Source organism: Leptidea sinapis, chromosome 1 (genome assembly GCF_905404315.1).
Source record: "Leptidea sinapis chromosome 1, ilLepSina1.1, whole genome shotgun sequence".
NCBI lineage: Eukaryota > Metazoa > Arthropoda > Insecta > Lepidoptera > Pieridae > Leptidea > Leptidea sinapis.
In genome coordinates, this window is record NC_066265.1 from 18,489,756 (window position 1) to 18,509,071 (window position 19,316).

General features: G+C 36.1%; 2 protein-coding genes across 2 annotated transcripts in view; one reads left to right on the forward strand and one right to left on the reverse strand.

The window, feature by feature from the left end:
- The window catches only part of LOC126970205 (cadherin-23), a 50,846-nt gene that overhangs the window by 29,765 nt on the left and 1,765 nt on the right, over positions 1–19,316 (forward strand). The window contains exons 9-23 of the mRNA XM_050815988.1: positions 9–204; positions 326–629; positions 926–1,808; positions 2,204–2,389; positions 3,595–3,769; positions 4,373–4,492; positions 5,401–5,621; positions 7,456–7,570; positions 10,876–11,051; positions 12,642–12,762; positions 13,492–13,658; positions 14,987–15,297; positions 16,224–16,284; positions 16,970–17,139; positions 18,682–18,932. Of these exons, the coding sequence (XP_050671945.1) occupies positions 9–204; positions 326–629; positions 926–1,808; positions 2,204–2,389; positions 3,595–3,769; positions 4,373–4,492; positions 5,401–5,621; positions 7,456–7,570; positions 10,876–11,051; positions 12,642–12,762; positions 13,492–13,658; positions 14,987–15,297; positions 16,224–16,284; positions 16,970–17,139; positions 18,682–18,932 (3,457 nt within the window). The remainder of the gene's footprint in view (positions 1–8; positions 205–325; positions 630–925; positions 1,809–2,203; positions 2,390–3,594; positions 3,770–4,372; positions 4,493–5,400; positions 5,622–7,455; positions 7,571–10,875; positions 11,052–12,641; positions 12,763–13,491; positions 13,659–14,986; positions 15,298–16,223; positions 16,285–16,969; positions 17,140–18,681; positions 18,933–19,316) is intronic.
- LOC126970614 (uncharacterized protein ZK1073.1) overlaps positions 1–19,316 on the reverse strand; it is a 255,934-nt gene that overhangs the window by 9,795 nt on the left and 226,823 nt on the right. The gene's annotated exons all lie outside the window — the stretch shown is intronic.

A 19,316-nucleotide genomic window follows, 5' to 3' on the forward strand; every position in this document is an offset into this window, starting at 1 on the left:
GTTAACAGGCAACAGATATCGATGGCCCAAGTCAAGGTGGCGGTAGAGTGCGATACACTATAGAGTCAGATAATAGTATCGAGCACAGGGGACGGGTGTTCAGTATAGACGAGGACAATGGCGAAATTACTATCGATAATAAGGTTGAGTCTATGGATACACCCAGAGGACAATACGAGTTAGTTGTTCGGGCAACTGATTACGGTAATTATTTTGTTATAATCTATTTTCGTACGATTATGGTTGATATTTGCATAGAATAGAGAAAAAATGTTTTAAATCCAAATATTCAAATATAAATTACACATTACTACTACATTTTTAGGTGTACCTCCACTTTACAACGAAACGAGAGTACTTATAAGGGTAGGTGTACCTGGTAATCAACGACCAACGTTTAAAGGGAACTACCACCACTACAAATACACGGTTAACCAGAAAGACCCAGACAACAACGAAGACTACACTTTCGATATAAATCCTATGAACTATAAAGCTACAATACGGGAAGATGCTCGACCAGGACAGAATGTTACAGCGGTTGTGGCTAACGATCCTGATGGGTTGGATGATTTGCTCACTTATCACATAGTGTCTGGCTCTAAGGATAACTTTATCATAAATGAGAAGTAAGTGACTGTATTTTACGTTAAGCTGTTCATCAATAGATTTGAAATTATATCACAAAAACGAGTATTATTTTTTTCTATCTGACACTTGCGTAATGGAACGATTCCAAAGATAACAGTTTCATCAAAATCCTTCCTGTACAATCGAGTTGTGGGTACAATTGTCAAAACTACGTCTGTTGCACCACCAATTTTATATTATAAATGAAGATTTTGTTTTGGCTTAATATTATTTTACAATAAAATTCCTTAAAAAATAAGATCTATCATCATTAAATATTTTTATTTTATTTCAGGACAGGGCTAATCACAATATCAAACGATGCGAACCTCGATCGTGATACCAATACGGATCGATACGAAATTATAGTATCAGCAGTAGACAGCGGCTTACCACAACCTGAAACAGCCACCACTACTGTATTCGTCAATATACTAGACGTAAACGATAAACCACCACAATTCAATACAACTGATTCTACGACATATATCTCTGAAAGAAAACCCATAGGTGAAATCGTTACAGTACTAACGGCTTTTGATACAGATTCAACCGCAAAATTGAAATACACTATAATTGAACCTATTAAAGCTTTTTCTAGAGCTGGTGTTCAACTAAAACCAAACGCACCTTATGATTATAAAACAATATTTAGCATCAATGAAGACAATGGCGAAATAAGTGTTAGTGGAAAGTTAGATTACAGTCAAGTTTCCGTTGTTATTTTGACGGTTAAAGTTGTTGATATAAATGCTGAATTAAATAAAGAAGAACAATTTGCAATCACTGAGTATACAATTTATATACAACCTTATACGGATAATAATCCCCAGTTTATTAATCCTGGATGGACCATTACCAATCCAATTATTTACCATAAGATTAAAGAAGAACAGCCAATTGGTAGTACTGTTTTGGTACTGATGGCGGAAGATCCTACTTCTGGCCATATGGTGTCGAATTTCAAAGTGGTTAACTCTGAGACAGGTTTGTTGCAAGTAGATCCACTTAGCGGTCAAGTTGTTCTGACAAGACATTTAGACTATGAAGAACTTAAGACTCCTAATTTAACACTAACAGTTCACGCAGTTAGTAATGACGGAAGTAAACACAGCAGTGCGAAGATAATAATTGAAGTGATGAATGTTAATGATAATCCACCTATTTTTGATAAAGAGGTATAAAATATTTGTATTTTTCCTGTAACTTTTTAACATTAAATGAATTAATATTAACTACATGCTGCCTAAGTCTTTTAAAATAGCACAAAAAAATTATATGACTTGGGTAACTAAACTCTGAGAAATGCGGCTTCAGAGAAGGGTGGTTGATTCATAAATATTTAGAGAATATTCCGATATATGCAAAATATATTAATAAATAAATATAGAAGATATGTTTAACCATCAATTGCTCCTGACATCTGTATCACCTGACAATTATATCGTATTTAAATACTTTTGGTACCAATAAATAAATTTGAATTTGATCGCTGCATAGAGGTACTTTAAAAATAAGTTATAATCAAACAAGTTCTTATTAAATACATAATAATTAATGAATTTCATTGCAGCTATACAAAGTAAGCGTGTTAGAATCTATACAGTACCCCGAACAAGTTGGTGTAGTAAAGGCGGAAGATAAAGACGCTGTTCTGAGTGCCGAGGACAAAGAGAAAGGATACGCAGATGTGAGATACGTATTAAGAGGAGACAACAGAGAACTGTTTGTTATTGATAATGTTACTGGAGTTATTAAGGTTCGTGGATACCTACATATTGTATTTAGCTTCTTGCCACACCACATGTTGGATATTATATCCATTTTCAGATGTTAAAATAGGCAAAAGATCAAAATTAGTTATAAGTAAACTGTAAATTATTATATTAATCTATCTAACCATTGGAAAAACGATGGGAAGATATTTTCATAAATATAGTCTCGTGTGAAATTTTCAGCATACTAATTTATATTTACCTGAATAATATTCTGTTTTTAAACTTTTATCATCGCGGAACTTTAACATTGTAATTATTATAACGGGTTGTCGCGATGTATATTTTATTAATTTGATGCCGATATTTCAATCCTCTTGATACATTGACACTTGACACTAATAGTACATCAATCAATAGCGGAAAAATTTAAATACTCAAAACATTAATTATAGAATAAAGGATTACCTATCACATAAATTATAGCAGCTAAGAGAATTTGAACCTGCTAAGTCATATTTATAAGTTATATTTATTCGTTTTTAAGTCTTTTAAAATATTTTCACTGTGTTCATTTAATTTATAGCATAAGTTGTGAGTTGTGACGTATTATTAAGTGTTATTAGCATAAGTTGTTAACCTTTGTGGTTTTTTTAGATGCCTAGTTTTATATCGGTATATGTAATATGATAAATAAAAAAAAAAAAACTGTCCTCGTGGCGCCTCTTTCGTTTTGGTCTTTGATTTCCTAATTCACGACACACACTACTGATTACGTCCATACTTTCGGGTCTTTTTGTTGCATTTGTACTGCAGAGTGTGACCACGGGATTCCATGTTTGCGCTATTCTAAAGCTATCCTCCTTCCATCCAAGATTCTTTAAATAATTTTAATAGGGACGATGGAAAGGCTGAGAACCCGTCATAATAATTACCTTTATTAATTTATTAGTTAGAATTGGGGAATTAGAATATCACTTTATAAATTCTTTTTACCAAAATTTATGGGCGATGTGAGATTTGAGCCCGCAACCCTGGAAGATACGCTTTTAAACCCCTGTCAACCCATTGAGTGTTGCCGAAAAGTTGTCACAGTTGCAGAGTTGGACAAACATACCAAGATTTATGAATACTGTAGGTATAGAATGTTGGGATATAATCTTGGAGATTAGATGAGTTCTTATTCTTAAGGTGAGTTCGAAACTTAATGGAGAAAAGTCATTCAATAAATACCAATTTCGAATTTCAGGTAGCTCCAAATAAAACATTAGATCGTGAACGTCAGTCTGTGCTGCGTGTGGAAGTAGAAGCTTATGACACGCCCCGTGGTGGAGTCGACCGACTCAAATCTGTCGCCGTTGTGTTGATCGATGTCTTAGACGTTGATGATAATGCGCCGACCTTCGACAAATCTGTTTACACAGGTATGATACCTACATCCGATTAACTTTACAAACTACCCGCGTATCGGTGATAACAAAACAAGCGACGATCGTAACAGAACTGTCAAACCGTGCTTCAAAAAATTATCACTTAGAATTTAATCATACAGAAATAAACTTTGAAATAAACGTCACGATTTGAAAAAAAACTATATCAACTAAATTTCACACAAAATTCTATAACAAGGACAAACGTAAGTGACAAGAAATGTTTATATTTAAATATTACTTTATTGCAAAAGAAGTAATAAACAAATAACTTCGACATTTTCAATAAATATTACTGAGAAATTTAGTTAATTAATTAATGTAGAAACACATTTTTGTTTAAACCATTTATTTTTAACGGTTAAAATTTTGTTTTGGTGTTACGGTTAAAATTTTAATTTGATGTGATAAAGTCATCAAATTAAATAAGTATCGCTCTAATGAAATATATGATTAATGTTTAACAGTATTTCTTAAGTTGTCATTTGAAATCTGTTAATTTTTCTTCCATGACCTGTAACTTGTAAGAAGTCCTTTTTTTTGTCATTAATCATGTCATTTGTAATAGTTATATGTGGTTTTTGTTATTAATTACAGCTGTTATACCAGAGAACGTAGCAGTTGGGACGAGTGTTGTGAAACTGTTGGCAACCGATCCTGACGAAGGATTGGGAGGTGAAATCAAGTACGAATTTCTGGATGAGGGGGAAGCTAATGGTTCGTAATATACGTCATAGGAGACGTAAAATTATGTCATTATATCATTTCAGTCACTGCAATTCATAACGGTACTTCTTACAATATAGGAGGCACCGTATTAAATGGATTCAATATACCACAATACCTGCCACCTGCCTGTCATGAAATTATTTTCTATACCGGCTTAATCGCTTAGAACGATGCCTCAAAATATCTCGAGTATCTTTAACGGCCGTTCCCAATATTCAGTGTATCTGTTACTTGAGATAAAAATCGTTACTATCGTTGACTTTTCTGTCCCAATAAACTTATCGACGGTAACGCTGTCTGTCAATGGAACGACGAATAGCTTACCAGCGATATAAAGTTTGTATGGAAGTTGCAAATCACGCGTCCCAATATAAGGCAAGAAGAATGACTTATCGGATATATTGGGACAGCTTCAGATTATTGACAGCTAATTACTGACAGTAGAAGGTAGTAATTTATCTCTATCTGTAGATAGTATATTGGGAACGGACGTAAAACATCTCAACAGCTCTACGCAATGCAAAAACGCACAAAACGAGTGCGACTCGGGACGCCCGTCTGAAGTGATAAATTAAACTAATCAAAGTTGAACTATTTAATATTGATGTTATACTAGAGAAAAGCTCAGGTTTTTTCTTTGATTAACGCGAGTGTTACAGATTTAATTCAAACACTTTTTAAGGGATTATAAAGCGTGTAATTGTAACAAGTTACATTTTTATTATTATTTTAAAGGTAAATGATTTGTAAAAAGATGAAGCTGTAAATGTTGATTTAAAAGAGTGGCAATGAGTTTCATGCCACTCTTTTTAATAAAAAATATAAAAAACTTTTGACATTCATAAGTGTAATTTCCTTGATCTACATGAATAATGATTTGATTTGATTATTTGCAGGTTTATTTACGATAGACACAGACAGCGGAGTGGTCCGTAGCGGGCGACCGTTAACGGGCCGGGGCCGCACAGAGCCGTACCGTGTGCTCGCGGGCGCTCGGGACGGCGGCGGCCACGTCGCTGACACGTCACTGCAGATCTACGTCGGGGACGTGAGCGCGAACGACGGCGTACCTACCATCATACGACCCGCGCGGGGAGAGTCCCTGCACATCGCTGAGGTTATTACTAGGGCTGAGAACTATAGAGCGTACTTACACTTTACTTACGTAAAACTATGCTGAGCTTAAGCTAAATTCAAATCCAAATTCAAATATTTTTATTCAAAACAGGATGCGACATCACTTATTGAAAGTTAAAATATACCACTCATTCCAAAACGAATGCCTTAGACCTGAGAAGAATGGGTGCAACAAACTCAGCGGCGTTTTTTTTTCTCATCAAAATATATGTTTGCAAAGTAATATTATACAATTGAACTTATTATTTAATAGCCTGAGGGCGGTCGCATTCCCAATCTGTAGTATCATTAAGAAAGTCATTTATGTTTACCACACAACAAACAATTCTTTTGAATAACGTAATACTTTTGTTTTGAACATTTTCTTGGATCTTGTTGTAAAAGCATATACAACGCCCAACAAAAGACTTATTAATTCGGCTTAGCCGAGTAGTAGGCCTTATACGTTTATGTCTATACCTGGTGTTAACATTATGGTTATGACAGTTTCTAGCAAATTCACTTATGTGCCTATGAACATACATTAATATATTGAGAAGCAACAGGCAAGTTGTTAATTTCTTTGAATTTTGCTCTCAATGATTCTTCAGGACCTAGGTTATAAATAGTGCGAATAGCCCTCTTCTGCAGCACAAATATTGTATTAACTTCCTGTCAGCTCACGTTGCCATATGGAAACGGCACGAGACCACCGTGTAGTACGATGTTATGAAGTTAGCACACCAGACATTAATATCGGCAGCGTTGTCCCATAGCAATATCCCGTAGAACATAATACTATGGAAATTACTAAAGAATACTAGTCGCGCCGTACCTATGTCAGTTAATTGTCGAATCTTTTTAACTGCGTATGCTGCAGAACTAAGTCTTTTCGCCAATCCTTCAATATGGGGGCCCCTATTGTAATTTGGAATCCAGAGTAATGCCAAGAAATATAGCAGTTTCCACCGGTTTTATCACCTCTCCGTTTAACAAACCGCTTGCATCTACATTTTTGACAATTGATACGGTAAATTTTATATATTTAGTTTTCGTGCTATTTAACAACAATAGGTTATTAGCGCTAAACCAGTACACGATGTCAGATAGAATTTCGCTAACTTTGTCATACATAGCTTGGTTTCTTTTCACTTTGAAAATCAGTGAAGTGTTGTCCGCAACCAATACTACCTAATGTTTTTTCTCTATAAGATTAGGAACAAGGCAGCCCAATGCAAAAGCCAAGTTCGCGTTTTATCACACTCAGCTAAGTTTTACCCGAGTAAAGTCTGAGCAATGTGTAAGTTCGCTCTATAGATCTCAGGCTAAGACTTACACTGTTCACTTCGGCCGCGGGACGCTGAATTGTTATTTATAGCCTTAACGGATTGTAAGCGGGATATCTTAAGATTATATTGACAGATGACGGTTATAATCTTGAAAAAAACATATAGCTAAAAAAACGATAGCCTAAATCCATTACCTTATAAGCAAGTATTCGCTTTCATACTTAGCCGGATTATACTTCGTGGCCAATCGCGTTACTGCAATTTACTACTATTTCAAACTTATTGATAAATTAAATGACTGCACGTTTCATTCTAAACTAAATTTCAATTTTTACTAAGGCAGTCCCGCCGCTTACTTCGTAGTATTTACATCCTCTTTGGTAATTGGTCAAAACACAAATAATTTTTTACAGCACAGTGTTAGCTCATATTATATTAGATATACAGATTCGCTATCCTAATAAATGTCAAAGATCCCCGATGCATTAGATACTACATCTCTAATAAAAATAAGTATTTTTTTTAATAAAATGGTGTTAATACCAGAATTCGCCAGTGGGCAGTGTGGTGTTCCAAGTGGTGGCCAGTGACCCTGATGACCCTTCGCAACCTTCAGGACAACTCTCCTTGTCGCTACAACAGACAGATGTATTTGCTATTGGTGAGTGATACAGATAATTCCATTTTGTACAGCATAAGTCCTATATTATTTATAATTATAACAAAAAGCCACAGATCCAACGAATTGTATAAAAGCAAGCTCAACAATGGCTGTATTTAATTAAAAAATATGTCACATTGAAAGGCATTATTTTTTGTGATAAGAATAAATCACAAAATAAAAGCTAAGCTTCAATGTCGCGGATGACATGGTCCTCCTTAGCCCCTCAATTAAGGGTCTTAGAAGACTTTACCAGTCCTCTAAGACACCTGTCAAAAATTTGTTGGCGAACACGGGTTACTGTATAACGAAAAGAAAAGTAATGTCATGGTATTTCGCTCAGGAAAGGGCCCGGATTACATACCGCCTATTAATTTGAACGGAACGAAACTAGCAATAGTAGAAAAATTTAAATATTTAGGTCATTTTGTCACAATTATTCTAAGCGACGACGATGACATTGAGAGAGAAAGGCGAAGTTTAGCTGTAAGATCTAATAGAAAGATTTAAGCAGTCTAGTAAAAATGATAAAAAAGATTCTGTTTACCTCATATTGTCAGTCTTTTATTCAAGCAATCTTTGGGTTAATTATACACGTAAGAGCATGAACATCTTAAGAGTTCAATATAACAACGCATTTAGAATGTTTATGGGCCTGCCGCGTTATTGTAGCGCTTCCTTAATGTTTGCATTGTATAGGGTTAATGATTTTTATGCAGTAATTAGAAAAAAGATTTTTTCTATTAGAGACCGCATTAGTAAAAGTTCCATTATTGTTTTAAATGAATTGAATAATTTTGAAAATATAATGAATAGACATTGGCTGTTAAAAATTAAAGTGTTCAAATAAATGTATTTAATGTGTTACTAACCCTAGAATAAGATTTTACTAACATTATATGGGCTATGGCCTGAAATAAATGATATTATTATTATTATTATTATTAATGTGTTCAATTGTGCCTATAATATGTCATATAGGTGTCATTGGAGTTAAGCATCTAAGGTTATTCTATAAATAACATTCTTATGTATCGATGATATATGGCGCAATTGAAACAACTGAATAAGCAGTTGCTTAGATAGTTGCCTGATTACATAACCAACCAGCTCAATTGGATAATAATATGGATAAGGTTAAAGATTTGTCTAACAGCAGCACAAAAGACAACTGCCAATCGGGCAAATCTTTAGCTTAAAACACTGAAGTATATTTTCGGCACTAGTGACAGGTGAACTCAATTATGAAGTACCTGGTGGTAAGCGCTACCCAGGGGCGTTCATACCATATAGGCAATTAGGCAGTGTTACGAGGGGAGGCTGATAAGTAATCTACCTAACTATGAAAGAAAAGACTTTGATGGCTAGTTTTTTTTTATTTTTCTATATAGTCTCCTGCAAGTGAAATACACTTATGACATTTGCAAGTAAGTGACATCATGCCGTTATAATAGTAATTTTTATTTTGCTCGTCAAAATGGTCAGTCACAGCCTCTTTCATTTCTTCGTCCGTCGAAAATCTGCGACCCCTCAATTTTTTCTTTAAATCTTTGAATAAGAAATAGTCACAGGGAGCCAGATCTGGACTATAAGGTGGATGGTTAATTTCTGTGAAGCCGTTTTTGCTCAGGGCTGACCTCGCCGTTAAGGCTGTGTGTACAGGAGCATTGTCTTGTAAAATCAGAACACCTTTGCTGAGTTTGCCTCTCCGCTTTTCTTTGATTTGTTCACAAAGCTGGTCAAGCAAGTTTGCATAATATTCAGCATTCATTGTTGTATTTTTAGGCAAATAATCTATCATCAAAATCCCTTCGACATCCCAAAATACGGTGGCCATTAGTTTTCCAGCCGACGGCCGAACCTTGAACCTCCTTGGCGGCTTTTCTCCTTTAAATTTCCATTGCTTTGACTCTTGTTTGCTTTCCGGATCACACTGGCGAATCAAAGTTTCATCACAGGTCACAATTCGAGAGATAGTCTCTTCTTTTTTACCTTTGACCAGGTCTAGAAATGCCTTTGTTTGTCAAAGGGGGTCAACATTCTAGGGACCCAACGCGCGCTCACCTTGGACATGCCCAAATGTTCGTGAATAATTTCATGAACTCGTTCCTTGCTAATGCCCACATCTCTGGCTATCTCCCACTGCTTGATTCGCCGATCTGCAAGAATCAGGTTCTTCACCTTTTCAACATTATCTGCGGTAGCAGCAGAAATTGGCCTTCCACTACGTGGGTCGTCTTCCAGGCTCTCACGGCCATGTTTAAATAGCTTCGACCAAAACTTTATGACGAATTCAGAAGGACTTGAATCACCAAACACCTTTAATATGCGCTCTCTGATCTGCGTAGGCGTATTTCCTTCTTTACTTAGGAATTTAATCACTGCTCGATGCTCAAATTTCATCATTTTACAATTTTCTTTCGACATGGTGAAATCAAAGCCGCGCCAAAAAAACAAAAGCAAGCGAAAAAAAATAAGAGTCATAATTTTTAAAAGGGAATAAATATAGAATATGATTTTGCAGTGGCCAGTTCGATTTTCAAAACTTTCTTTAACAAAGTAGATTTTATATCAGCCACCCCTCGTATTTTATAACCAAACTTCTATTTAACACCCACTCATAAATTTTTCCTTACGCTACATACTTAATACCTACGGTAAGCAATCTTTTCATATTCCAACTAGAAAACCAATGCACGCCTCGGGCGCTACCTATCATTTGCCCATATACAACAAGAAAGGTAATTTAACAGACTATAAAAGTAAAAATATTTAATTTTAAAACTTTATCTGTGTAAAATACGACAAGCCGTTAAAATGCAGTCAACCGTAAAAATTATCTGTAGCAGTCGATTTAATATTTTTTTTTGTATTATCTATGATGTTTTAGTAACTATTCTATTACTAATTAATAACTTTGAAGTAAGTTTTAGTTATAAAAAATTACTACACTCATTAGTAATAATCGAAATGTAATCTGTAGCTAAATCTAAAAAAATCATAATAAATGCATGACAGCCCTACTTTAAACGAAATTTGTTTAAATTACCCAGTATCTATTATCTAACAAAGCGTTAGCTTGTTTAATAACAAAAGAATTGACGTTCGTTTTTATAAACAAGCCGAAACACTTCAAAAGCAATAAATTATTGTGTAACCCGAGCCCGTTGATCTTGGTGTCGGTAACGCCTAAGACTAGCATGGACGCCGCGCGATTAGCCAGTGAAGGGATAATACGACTTGCAGAACAGTCAGTCACCTCAGTATCCACAGCCAACAATTCGTGATATTTTCAAACCCCTCAGATCCAGACACGGGCGTGATCACCACTCGCCAGGCTCTCGACCGGGAGCGCACTGCAGCCTACACGCTGGTACTGAGCGTCACCGACCGCGGGCAGCCACCGCAGCAGACCACGCGCATCGTCACCGTTGACGTCACCGACGTGGACGATCACAAGCCGCACTTCGCCAGAAACCTGGTAACTGTTTATGTTCACTCTTGCAGAGATTGAAACTTATTAAACCAGTAACTTAAAGGCCGGCACATCTCTAAACCCCCGGTGTTGCTGACGTCTTTGCCCGTTTTTTTCTCTTTCCTTCTTTATTCTCTTTTGCTCGTTTGCTCTTTCTTATATAAAAAAAACTTAACGTTAAATAGCTAACTTATACTACGAGAATGAACATTTAAAATTTTTGTACATGATTCGGAAACAAATGGCGCTCTGTGAGAGAAAAATGGCGCATGAATCTCTCCCAGCATTCTATTTTGCGATCTTTTTAATAAAACAAAATATACAGTATATGGTAAGTGAACACCGCTGTCTATTCTGTCTTCCTTCTTTCGTTATTCTGGAGGATATCCTTGTCATGATGAACATACCCGATGTCGGTGAGGCTCGTCCCAATTTCGTGTTACGTATAACGTGATTAAACTAGCTGATGAGAATGCTAATGGAGTTTTAAGTGTATGGTGGGGTGATTGACTTCGGATCAAATATTATTTGTATAAGTGGATACTTAAACCATAAACTTATTCTACCGTAATAGACGAACCCCGTGTGAAAGTTAGGTAACTATCCTTACATAAAAACCTAGATGTGAGAAAGAGACGGAATAGATGTAGACTATGAAACCGCATGAAACAATTTACTGTCCATTAGTCCTATCAAATTGGAGCGCGTTTAATTTTAGTGTTTTTATCGTTACTGTTCTGTGTTTTAAAAAATATAATGGTGTCGTGTTCTGTATTAGATTGTGTTGTTACATATATAGGAAAAATTATTTAACGAAAGAAACATTTCTCAGGTAAATACTGATTCTTCAGTATTTATTTTTTTATTTATGTATTTGTTAGTACACAAATAAATTTTGAAAACAAAATTTTATGAACGATGCGGGAATCGAACATACGACCTCCGGCGTTCCGTGCCGGTGCTCTAACCAACTGAGCTAACCGTTCGAGTACCGCCGCGTTATAAAATTCTATTTGATTTGTTCAACTCTCAGGTTATGGCTTCATCTACAGGATCTACTTTACAGTTGATAACCTGCTCAACCCCAATATTTGCATGTTAGGAAATTGACTTGAGATGTCGCTCTTGTAAATCTAAACAATATATCATGTTTTTAAGGTCGTGAGTTCGAATCCCGCATCGTTCATAAAATTTTGTTTTTCAAATTTTATTTGTGTTTTAATCCTAGAAGTGAGGGTTATCACTTTAAAAACATTACATATTATTTGTTAGTAATATAATATAGTATACCTACGTGAATATGACGCCGTTTATCAATATTTTGTCAAAGGGATTGACCAAAAGCAAAATACTACACACTTCACTAATCCACTAACACATCTGTAAAACTAGCACACATGAACATTTTAAATTTAGTCTCGCCGTAATGTTAAGAGTGTTTGTCTATTACGCTAGTATACTAAGTTTATGACCTAAACAGATGAGTATACGTCATAGTATAAATGTACTTACTGTGTTATTCATGCTTATAGTATAGTAAGTTTTGGAATAGAATGGAAAGAACTCACTTTTATTAATACAGACATTAATATCTAGGATGACCCACCAGTCTTGCTGACTACATACGAGGAAGTACCGATAGGATCCATCATCGGGACATTAGCAGCTGTCGACGAGGATATTGGAGAAAATGCAGCGATTGATTACATCATTACAGGTGATGACTGAGATAGAATTGCTGAAATGTGAAAATCTTTTAATTTTTATTGGTGATTTGAAAAAAAATAACAATAATAATAGACCAGTGGGAGGCTCCTTTGCCCGGCTAGATTCCATAATCTAGCCGGCTTCCTGTGTGTATCCTTGTACCACAACGGCGCCTATTTCTGCCGTGAAGCAGTAATGTGTAAGAATTACTGTGGTTCGGTCTGAAGGGTGCCGTAGCTAGTGAAATTACTGGGCAAATGAGACTTAACATCTTATGTCTCAAGGTGACGAGCGCAATTGTAGTGCCGCTCAGAATTTTTGGGTTTTTCAAGAATCCTGAGCGGCACTGCATTGTAATGGGTAGAGCCTATCAATTACCATCAGCTGAAGGTCCTGCTCGTCTTGTCCCTTATTTTCTTATATAATTTCACTAGCTACGGCGCCTTTCAGACCGAAACACGGTCAAGTTTACACATTACTGCTTCACGGCAGAAATAGGCGCCGTTGTGGAACCCATAATCTAGCCGGCATCCTGTGCAAAGGATAGTCTCTGGCGGTTTTATAGGTCGTTACCTTCACCGCTTGTTGCAGGAAGCATCTTTAAAGTTGAACATAATACCGTCACTTTCTTTTTCATTTTGACAGTCAAAGATAGCATTTCATATAATGAAACATTAACTTTAAGGGTGTTTTCTGCAACTAGCGGTCATTTGATTGAAGTTTTAACATACAATTTCAGCCGGTAACGAGCTCGAGTACATAAAATTGGAACGTAGCAACGACAGCAAAGCAGTCCTGAGAGCTGCTGCAGGACTGGACAGAGAAGTTGTGGCCAGAATACTGCTCACTGTCAAGTGCTTCAAGCTTGGAAGTGTGCCGAGGATTAATAGATATTACAATAGATTGGTAAGTATACTCGTTTTATGTTCCTCGTAATATGATTCAATATTAATATTCAAGGAGTGTATAATAATAATATCTTTCATTTGACACACACATGAAACATTAAATTCCTACAAAAATAAGAATAAAAATGATTTTCTTACGAAGAATAAATAAATAACTTTCCCAAGATATTATATATCATCTATGTGGCAGTGTGTGTGAAAATGCTACTCAGGTTACCCGTGACAATTGCTCACAGCACTGATTTTCAGTAACTCCCGTTTGACGCTTGACGTCGCGGTGCTGAGTAATAAATTATTAGGCAATAATAAATGTTTACTCCAACATAATATTATATAATAAAACAAAGAAAAATTCTAACCTAGTACTGTTAATGCCTATTATATTTGCGCAACCAGAGCTTGCCAATCTGACTCGTCATTAAGTATTTCTTCAATTTTACTCGAAAGTTTGAAATTGTACTGAGGTCACGCAAGGCAGGTTGTATAGTGTCTCTATTATTTTTTAAAGCAATCGTCGTCAATCGACTAATGGCAAGACATTCAGCAGACAAATGATAATAATAATATTGACACACTATTACACAAATAAATAAATGATTAAATGTGATACTTTTATCGTAAGTGAACACCTTTTCTTGCAGCAGACTTTTTTGTAACTTCTTTTGGCGAGGAAAGTATATCAGTTAAATGAATTGCAAAATCTATTAACCTTGTAATACGTGATACGGTAACTTCATTAAACAAGGTTGCATATATTCCGAAAGATCTTTGGCTTGAATATTACCCTTGATCTTTCCCACTACCTGTTCCTTCTAATTCTCTGGAAGCCTCCGGACATTGTGATTAAAATAGCTCAGGACTCTTTGGTAAGAAATATAACGCACTAGTTGGTAACGACTATATAGTTTAAATGAGATTTACAGTAAAACTAGAATGAATTTGTTGGTACTTTATATTATAGTAGACGGATTACGCCACCTCCTACTATATATACCATATTTCACAAGCCTCGATCTTCTTTCAGCAATCTGCACGAAAACCGTACAGAAATATTGAGAATACCAAAGATTGCACGAGTCTGGTTCTTTTGGTATTCGAAACTTTTTTGTATTTCTAGATTCTAGTTATCTTGCTCATTAATAACTGGGCAATCTGTGTCCTTTTTTTAATTTTTCCGCCACAGTCTCCCTGATTTTCTCTGATCCCTAGTCAGTCGTCACGGTACACAAACTCGTTTACAAATTCGAGCTCTGATATTTCTTTTTCTCGTGTAAGAATTCCAGTTCAATCTACTCCTATGACTAATGCGAATTACAACTCTTTCAGGATCCGTCGGAAATTCAAATTACAATTAAAATCCTGGATATAGATGATCACCTGCCGGAGTTCGAGACAAGTAACATGACCATAGGAGTCCGCCTCAATGCACCCATAGACACGGTCATAGCGACGATAAAAGCCATAGACAAGGACCCGGAAGCCTTGGCCATAGACTACAGTCTCGTTAACATGAGCTTCGAATCTCCTATCAAATCCAGATCAATCAATAACATAACTGACGTCATCGTTGTTAACAATAGAACAGGGGCGCTGAAGATAATGAAAAACTTGATACATTATGCTGATGGAACTTTTAAGTAAGTGTTTTGATCAAAACATTTTCCTGCCAGTCCAGGAGTCCTTTTATGAACTGATGTAGCTTAATGACGTTTAACAAGTGTTGTTGTAAATAAATATATTTCTATTTTTATCCTGCTTGTAATGTAACTCTTATCAAACATCCTCCGTTTCGGCAGCCAGCTTGACTTTACTGGCTGAAAATGCATAATTTTTGCAGTGAAATATGTACATAAGAAGTTATATAGGTTTGCGGTTTTAATAATTTTGTACCTACATAATATTACAAGAACCGATGACGGACAATATAGATGAGGTAAATAATTTCCTAGCAGTGGTTGCAAACCGAAAGGGATTACTGCTAATTGGACAAATTCTTAAGTTAAAATACTCAGGTATAGTTTTGGAAGTAGTGACAGGACTATCATAATATGACACACCTGATGATAAGAAATTTACGTTCGTAACGTGCCACAAAACTATCAAGTACCAGAGACACAGAAGTACATTTACACACCCTTTCTCTGTATGCCTATTAGAATAGAAACCCAGAAAAGTACTGCACAATCTTTTAGTTCTACTGCTATTGTATATTAATGTCTTGTGTGTGAAATAAATAACAGAGTACTAAACGGTCTCAGCAAACTAGAGGTTAAGGCGGGATTAACGTATATTCATTTACTGTCAAATCTCCATCATAATATTATGTATGTATCTTTTTCCTGTGCTTTATAAAAATATGCACAAATTGTTTGTGATTAGCCTTTATTTTAGGCCATTGGTAAATTTATATTATATGCTTATAAAGTGATTCTAAGTCATGCATTTAATTTTCCTAGCTCTGTTCAAGGTGGTCTTTGGAAGTCTGTTCATAGTAAGCGTTAAGATCGTCGTTGACATGTTTTTACTATTGGTAAAGTATTAATTTTTCTGTTTTATTTTGTAGGTTTACATTCAGAGCAAACAACTCCAATGATACAGAGCGACACGCAGATTTACCGGTTGAAGTAAGCATTTCAAATTTTAAAGATTCTTACACAATAAGTTGAGTATAAGAGACTTCCAATGCTGGACAAAGGCCTCTCCCAAAATCCTGCGCTGCCCTCATCCAACGTATTCCGGCGATCTTGACCAGATCGTCGGCCCATCTTGTGGGGGGCCTATCAACACTGAGTCTTCCTGTACGTGTTCACCATTGGAGGACTTTTCTGCCCCACCAGCCATCTGTCCGTCGAACTATTTGCCCTGCCCACTGCCACTTCAGTTTCGCAATCATTTGTGCTTTGTCGATGACTTTGGTTCTCCTACGGATCTCCTCATTTTTTTAAGAAAATAAAGGACGAGTCAAGTACGTTCGACGTTCAGCTGATGGTAATAGATACGCCCTACATATTACAATGCAGTGCCGCTCAAGATTATTGAAAAACCCAAAAATTCTGAGCGGCACTAATACGCTCGTCATCTCAAGACACAAGATGTCAAGTCTCATTTGACCTATTGGTCAACTACTGGTTCACTAGCTACGGCGCTCTGCAGACCAAAATACAGTAATGCTTACACAATACTGCTTAACGGCAGAAGAAGGCGGCGTTGTGGTATCCATTATTATTCCAGTGCAAAGGAGCTTCCCACTGGATATATATTTCTGATTATTAATATCAAAATAAAAGGCCTGAAATATTGGATTATTAGGTAGTGGTGGTTCGTGAGCGGGATCTGTTGCGACTGGTCGTACCGACCGGTCGCGCGGGTCGCAGTCGACTTGCTGCGCTCAAACAACGTATAGCGGGCGCACTTCAACGCGACAATTTACGTCTACAGATGCACGACGCGACGCATGATGCGTTTTACGACACAATGGGGTTTGTAAATTTATCTATTACTAGCTGACCCAGCAAACGTTGTATTGCCGATATTAAAATCTCGATACAAAAGTAACTGTTGATCGTAGATGGGTGAAAATTTGAAGTTGTATGTATTTTTTAATGTTGACACATAATCAAACAAATTTAAAAAAAAATTAAAACAAAATTTGGCGTGGACCCCTCCTTAAAATTTAGGGGGATGAAAAATAGATGTTGTCCGATTCTCAGACCTACCCAATATGCACTCAAAATTTCATGAGAATCGGTCAAGCCGCTTCGAAGGAGTTTAACTACAAACACCGCGACATGAGAATTTTATATATTAGACTAGCTGACCCGACAGACATTGTTCTGTCAATAGAAAAAAAAATATATAAGAATTCGGAGACAATGTAGTGTAAAGTCATCGGAAATGTGTTATCAAAGTTATGAGTTAAAAATGAAACAAAAACGTATTTCTGAATGATTTTATAATAGGTACCATAGTACTAAAATGATTAGAATTAATATCGCATTTCTGTAAACAGCTTTTACATACCGCTTTATAATTGCTAATTTTTTAAAGTAGGTATACCTAAAAATGGATATAGTATGTTATTCTTAAGAGATAGACATAGGGGTTTTTTTTTCCGCCACCTCCAACAAAAATCGTTAATGTAACAAATATGTATATAAAGACTAAGCAAATTATATACTAAAACCTTCCGCGAGAACCACAAATTTTTGAAAAAGGCTTGAAAATCGGTGTAGTAGTTTTTGGCTTATTCGCTAACAGACAGACAGACGTGGCGGAGGACTTTCTTTTATAATATTATATCATAGTGATTTATTGAAGGGAGAGATTGTAAAAATTGCAAAGGGTGACAAATCATGCAAGGAATAGACGATCTAAGAACGCCTAGGACGGAATCCTCGACCTTATAAAAGTCCACACCCTCAACTTCTACGTACACCCCAGCATTTCGACCAAAAAAATAAAAATCAAGACACAGTCAAAAACAAATGTCTTAAAAAATCTTTTGTACAATATCTTATATTACATGAAATGATAAAATTCGTCTTAATCCTATGCCAATATTGTGATAGAATTGAATAGATAGATTAAAAATATGTATTAATCACAGTCTTGAGTTGGATTTGTGGACAAGAAAAGAAAATTACCGACGTATTTGGCAATGTTATGTTTCGCAGTCAAAATTATTTTGTAGGGACAATGTTATCCAGTTTTCTTCTGGATGCCAACAGGACCGGCAATATTCTGACGACGAATTTTTTTAGATATTTGTTATATCTCAAAAGGGCGGCTAATCATTAGGAAGTTTATAAGTTTTTATCCATCTAAGCACTTATAAAATAAATATCTTGTATCATTTGATGTCGTCATAATCAGGCCAAACCTTAATAACTGAAAGAGTGTTGTCGACATCGACAGCTAGACAGGCGTAATTTGGATGACAGCTGTCAGTTGTCACCTGCACTATTAATATAAATAAAAATAAATACTTGTTATTTTTTATAGCATAATTGTGTTTTCAACAGGCCGTGCTTTCAATTCCGTAAAATGGATACTGGAGAGGCGCTTACTCCGATGGCGATGAAGGCCGCAATCCGGGCACTCGGAGTGGAGTTCCAGAAGATCCTGCAGGAGTACGAGGTCCACAACATCACTGGGTGCGGGGTCAGCCGGTCGCGTCACTCTACGTCGCAGTACGCCCTTCTGGGTGTGGCTTCCGCGTTGCCCCTCGCAGCAGCTCTGGCTGCACTGATGCTGTGCTCAATGCACTCCACTGGTGAGCTATTCGCTAGGTCAAACAATGTTGTGTGTAATCTCATCGTGACCGCTGCTCCAAAGCCTCTTCTAGGTCAATTTAAAATGCCCGGATGCTAGTGGTAAAGTTAAGAATAAATTTTGTTGTAAAAGACAACAAGAATTTAGAACAATTGAGTTTTTAACACTTGCTATGAGTTCGTGTATCAAAGTGACTGTGATTACTGGTCCTGTCATCGAAAACTGTGCTTTTCTCATATAATTAATTTATATTATAAAGAGTTAAACTTATAAAGTATTTTTCTTACAAATTTGATTAATGAATCTGCAGTAGCTACTCAGTAAATTGGGGTTTTTCATGATTTATATACACCTATTTTAAAACTTAAGTAAGTCGAAATGTGTG